Source organism: Neopelma chrysocephalum, unplaced genomic scaffold, assembly GCF_003984885.1.
Source record: "Neopelma chrysocephalum unplaced genomic scaffold, ASM398488v2 Primary Assembly neopelma1_80484, whole genome shotgun sequence".
Lineage (NCBI taxonomy): Eukaryota > Metazoa > Chordata > Aves > Passeriformes > Pipridae > Neopelma > Neopelma chrysocephalum.
Genome location: NW_020911915.1, coordinates 1100 through 6804, shown reverse-complemented (window position 1 = coordinate 6804; position 5705 = coordinate 1100). Strand labels below are relative to the sequence as shown.

The 5705-nt window shown below is 55.2% G+C and overlaps 1 protein-coding gene across 1 annotated transcript; it reads left to right on the top strand.

The window, feature by feature from the left end:
* The first annotated feature begins 2344 nt into the window (after positions 1–2344).
* Positions 2345–3178, top strand: LOC113979444 (olfactory receptor 14J1-like). Its single transcript, XM_027706833.1, has one exon. It carries the CDS (start codon positions 2345–2347, stop codon positions 3176–3178), a length of 834 nt encoding a protein of 277 aa, XP_027562634.1.
* The last annotated feature ends 2527 nt before the right edge of the window (positions 3179–5705 follow it).

The following is a 5705-nucleotide window of genomic DNA, read 5'->3' as shown; positions in this document are numbered from 1 at the left end:
AGGTGAAGGAGATCCCTCCTGGGCACTGTCTGGGTTTCCTGTCTAATGATGGGACATGAAAAGGGGACTCTTGAACTTAACTCTGTGTCTGTTTGGAGAAATGACAGTGCTGAAAGAAGTGTCTGTGCCCAGCTGAGAGAAGGAACATCATGATTTCCTTCAGCTGTGTGCCAGCAGGTTCCCCTGGAGCCCCAGGGACAGCTGGAGGGAGCCCAGAGGGGCAGAGCAAGGGCTACCTGGGGCTGCTGCTGTGCTGCTGAGCTGGGCCGGGCTCCTGGCACACAGGGAGCTCCTGGTAAGCAAGAAGAGCTTCAAAGAGACAGCTCTGCTGGTGAGCAGCTCCTCTGCACAGCCCAGCAGGGCTGAGGGCACTGCCTGCAGCACCCAGGGCACAGGAGAGAAGGCAGAGAGATGAGAGGCAGCCTGGGCTGGGAGGTGACTGAGCTCTCACTACACGAGAATCCTTCCCAGGATTTGAATGAAGAAATCTCTGGCTGTAGGAAAGTTTACTTCCCTTCCTGGAGGGATCTCCTAAAGCTGGCACATCCCACAGCTTCTAGGATCTTTCAGCAGGACTCTGCCAGTTGCTGCAGAGCAGGGGACGTGGCCATATGGCAGAGCAGGGCAGGAGCTGCAGGCAGCAAGGGCAGAGAGGAGAAGGGAGCAGGAGGTTCAAGGGATCCTGGGGTGGGAGGACAGGGCAGAGCTGCTCAGGGGAGGAACCTTGCCAGCCCTTTGCCACGGTCAGGCTCTGGCTGCAGAGCAGTGCAGGGGAGTTCCTGCAAGTGCCTCTCCCAGCTGCCAAATGCCAGCAGTGGCAGGAGCTGTCAGGATGGCTCTGCTGGATTTCCTGGGGTGCAGCAGGAGAAGCTGCTGCAGAGCAGGACTTGCTGCTGCCCCATCAGAGGCCCAGGGCAAGAAGGTTCCCTGTGCCAGGGCTGGCTGTGGGCTGGGAAGGTGGGGGTGCAGCCAGGGGTGCCCAGGGCTGTGGTGCAGAGCAGGGTCCTGCCCCCAGGGCTCTGTGTGCTGGGGCAGGGACTCTGCTGCCTGCCAGGGGCAGCTCTCAACCGCAGCGTGTCTGGGATCTGCTCTGCAGCCCTTGCCCAGGCAGAGCTGCCCCTGGGCACTGGGCTGGGGATGGCTCTGGGAGCACTGGCAGGGAGCTGAGCTGGGCACAGGGAGGGGCTGCTGGCAGGAACAGCTCCTCACCCAGAGACAGGCAGGCAGGGAGAGGCAGCTGCTGCCACAAGTGCTGGGCAGGGGGATATGGGCCCCTCCCTGCTGTCCCTGTGGCACAGACCCCTTCCCTGAGCAGCTCCTCCCTGGGCTCCTTTCCCAGCCTAAGCAGAGCCTGTGCCCTCAGGCCCACGGGGGCTGGGCTGTTCATTGCCCTGCAGTATTTCTGCCATAGTATCTCTGTGCTGCACAGGATCCCCATGGAGAAAACTCCTCAATGCTAAATCCATGGAAATACTCAAGGCAGCTGCAAGGAGCATTTTGTATCTCATTCTGGAGGGAAGAGATGAAAAGGTGAGGAGTGTGTCAATCTGTTCTTTGGACATGGATTCCTGGATCTCTGTGCAGTTACTCTGGAGGGGAACAGTTGAGTGTGATGCTCCTCCAGCTCCAAGCTGCCAGCACAGGGCAGCTGAGCACAGGACTGATGGGCAGAACAGCTCTTCTCTCTGCACTAAAGGGACCGTCCCTGTGCCCCTCAGAACCCACGAGATCTGACCTGCAGTGCAATAGAAATGTCAGGGATTTCAAATATCCACAACCACTCCTAACTGTGGCAGGTGCAAGTGGGTGAACAAATACAAAGAATTCCCTCAACTCAGTCCTTCATTTGGGCAAATTGCAAACAGCAAAACTGAGAAGCTCTTTGATGTATCACGAATACACTTAATTTGAGGTCACCCTGCATTCCAAGTTTCCTCTCCCAGCAGAGCAAGAAGGAATCCTTGGGAGCCCATCACAGAGTTCCTGCTTCCAATGGTCCCCTCAACCAGTAAAAGCCACAGGTCAGGGGAGGGAGCTCCAGGGAGGTCTGAGTGAGGAGAGAGAGCCTGAGAGTGGGGTGGTTGTGAGATGTGTAATGTTTGGCTGCAGAAGCCTGGTCTAACTCAGCAGTGACTTTTCCTCCTCAACAGATCAAAATACTCTGAGGAAGGTGCAAATGTCCAACAGCAGCTCCCTCACCCAGTTTCTCCTCCTGGCGTTGGCAGACAGGCGGGAGCTGCAGCTCCTGCACTTCTGGCTCTTCCTGGGCATCTCTCTGGCTGCCCTCCTGGCCAACGGCCTCATCCTCAGCGCCGTAGCCTGCGACCACCACCTGCACACCCCCATGGGCTTCTTCCTGCTCAACCTCTCCCTCACAGACCTGGGCTGCATCTGCACCACTGTCCCCAAAGCCATGCACAATTCCCTCTGGGGCACCACAACCATCTCCTACAAGGGATGTGCTGCACAGCTTTTTTTCTTTTATTTCTTCATCACAGCAGAGTATTTCCTCCTCACCGTCATGTGCTACGACCGCTACGTTGCCATCTGCAAACCCCTGCACTACGGGACCCTCCTGGGCAGCAGAGCTTGTGCCCACATGGCAGCAGCTGCCTGGGCCACTGGCTTTCTCACTGCTCTGCTGCACACAGCCAGTACATTTTCCCTGCCCCTGTGCCAGGGCAATGCCCTGGGCCAGTTCTTCTGTGAACTCCCACACATCCTCAAGCTTTCCTGCTCACACTCAGGCTACCTCAGGGAAATTATGCTCCTTAGGGTTAGTGTCTCTTTAGTGTTCGGTTGTTTCGTTTTCATTGTTTTCTCCTATGTGCAGATCTTCAGGGCTGTGCTGAGGATCCCCTCTGAGCAGGGACGGCATAAAGCCTTTTCCACCTGCCTCCCTCACCTGGCTGTGGTCTCCCTGTTTGTCAGCACTGGCGTATTTTCTGACCTGAAGCCCCCCTCCATCTCCTCCCCATCCCTGGATCTGGCCTTGTCAGTTCTGTACTCAGTGGTGTCTCCAGCACTGAACCCCCTCATCTACAGCCTGAGGAACCAGGAGCTCAAGGATGGCATAAGGAAAATGATGACTGGATGCTTTTCACGAGCAACAACCTGCGTCTTTTCTTCGGCACAACACTCATTGTGTAACCCCTTACTGGCCCATCCTGCGTCCTAAATCTTTTGAGAATGGTGGTGGTGGTGGGTTCCTACATTTTTCCCTCTTTTAATGCTGATAACACAGAAATTTATTCTTCATCTCAAACCTAATTCACTCTCTACCTCTTTGTTTTGACCCAGAATTTTGTAAATGAGGAGTCATGCTTTGTGTGCATTTAAACAGAATAAAAGTTCCTGCAGCAACTTCTTTGTCAAACATCCTGCCTTTGCTATTCTGTACATGAGAAATCACAATCTATGAGTATAATAAAGGACTTGAATTCTTTTTTCCAGATTCTCCCTCCAAGAACTTCTCTGAAGCTGGAGGGCAGTGCCTGTGTGCAGAGGAGAAGAGGTAAAGAGTCCTGGTACAGGAGCATTGCCAGGGAGCAGCAGCTCTTGGGCTTTTCAGAGATGCTCTTTTTCCACTGCCTCCCTCTCCTTTCTGCTCCTTGCCCAAGGCCTGAGTACTCTGGCAGCTCAGTCCCTGCTGTGTGTCAGTCCTGTGACCATGGGCAGGGACAGGCCCTGGGCACTGCTGGCACAGAGCTGGGCTCCTTAACATCATTTCCATCACGAAAGGGGATCCCCCTGGGCAGTTCCTGGAGAATTTTTTCTTTTTCAAAGGTTGGTGTAAAGAACAAGGCCAAGGAATAGACTCTCCAAAGTCTCATTGCTTTGCTTGTTTCCCCATTCAGTCCCTGCAGTGAGAGAAGCAACTCACTGGGGTACTTGAGGGACTGAGGGCTGGTTCAGATGTTCTGTGCTGGTGGCCAGTGGCAAATGGTCTCCAAGTCACCTGCCTGGGGCTCTGCAGCTTGTGGAGAACTCTGAAGGCAGGTGAGGACTTGTCTGTAGGAAATCAGGAAGTGCAGGAGAGCACAGAGGATCTGCAGGGACAGCCCATCCCATCCAGTCAGCAGGGAATGGAGCCCTGGAGCAGAAGCCCACCCAGGGTGGAGTTACCAGAGATCAAGTCCTAAATCTGCCTGTGAACTGGTAAAGGAGAGTTCTGCAACCCCAGGGGGCACAGCAGGAACAGAGAAAGGGCTCTGGCCAGTGACTCGTCTCACCCGCAGTGAACTTCCCTTGTGCCTCCCCAGTTCAGGGAGGGCTGTACCAGAGCCAGGGGTGGGCTTTCCAGGAGGGTGTCCTAAACAACACTCCAGCCCACAGGCTGGATGCAGTGGAGCCCTGCCCTGCCCTTTGTGCCATTGGAAACAGCCCATGGTCCTGCCCAGCCTTGTTCTCGGCTACTGAGCCTTCCAGGACTATGGCAGAGGGTGGAGAGGAGTGATCCCCATCCTGCTGGGTCTGCTCCCCACCCTGACCAGCATGGCCAGTGCAGGGTCAGCCCAGGGTGCCACAGCCCCTCCCTCTGCAGAGCAGCACCTCCAGCTCAGGGCCCTGCAGGGATCCCAGGCTGGGATCTGCAACTGGCCAAGGCAGCCTGGACACACTGACCTGGGCAAAGGGATGTCCCTGGAGAAGAGCAAGGGAGCATTTCTGGGCCTGCAGAGAGGAATCCATGACACAGAGAAACCTCTTTCTGCAGCCCCCCCTGGGGACAGGCTGCTCTGTCCCTGGGCCAGGACTCTGTGCTGGGCTGGGCAGAGGGACTGGCACTGAGGGGCACAGTCAGGCTGTGCTGGGCATCTCCTGGAGGTGACATCAGGGCTCCTGCAGTTTCCCTGACCTCCATTTCCTCCTGCCATGCTGAGTGTGCAGCCCCTGAGCTGATGGGGATGCTGAGACTCCTCTCTGTGCCCCAGGAGCTGCTGTGCCCTTCAGAGGGGCTGGGGCTGTGGGGGGAGTGCCCAGAGCTCTGCAGCACCCTGGGCTGGGCACTGCTGTGGGGCCAAACCAGACTCGGCTGCTCCACCAGTTGACCTCTCTAATGAAATCACTTCTAATTTTCTCCTGAAGGACCATGAGAATATGTGTTGTGTCCTGAGCACTAAACTGCAACTGTGCGATGGGCCATCAAAAGGGAATGCTCAGCTGGGTCTGAAACCTGTGTCAGCCTTGGCTCCAGTAGAATGATGGAAGAGTTTTGGTAGGAAGGGATCTTTGAAATTCATCAAGTCCAATCCTCTGCAATAAGAAGAAACATCCACAACTAGATCACATTGCTCAGAGCCCCATCCAACCTGCCCTTGAATGTTTCCAGGGATGAGGCATCACCTCTCTTGGCATCTGTGCCAGTGTTTCACCACCCTCACTGTAAAAAATTCTTGGTTATATCTACTTCAAATCTGCCAGTTTTTTAGTTTAAAATAATTTGTCCTATCACACCATATCTAGGCCCTACAAAATGTTTTTCTCTATCTTTCTTAGAAGCCTCTGTGGTGGTGCATCCTCCCCCCATTCTCCTCAGGCCTGGTCGATGATCTCAGGAGCTCCTGACAAGCCTTGACCAAACCAGCTGAGCAATGAAGAGCCCCTGGACTGGACCAGGGGTGTGGTGAAGTGTCCCTGGACTGGACCAGGTGCTCCTGGATGATACAGGTGGGAACAATCCAGAGTGGAACAGTTGGGGAACACAG

What these genes read in the sequence shown, in the direction of transcription:
- LOC113979444 (XM_027706833.1), top strand. Translation starts at nt 2,345, where the DNA reads ATGGGCTTCTTCCTGCTCAACCTCTCCCTCACAGACCTGGGCTGCATC.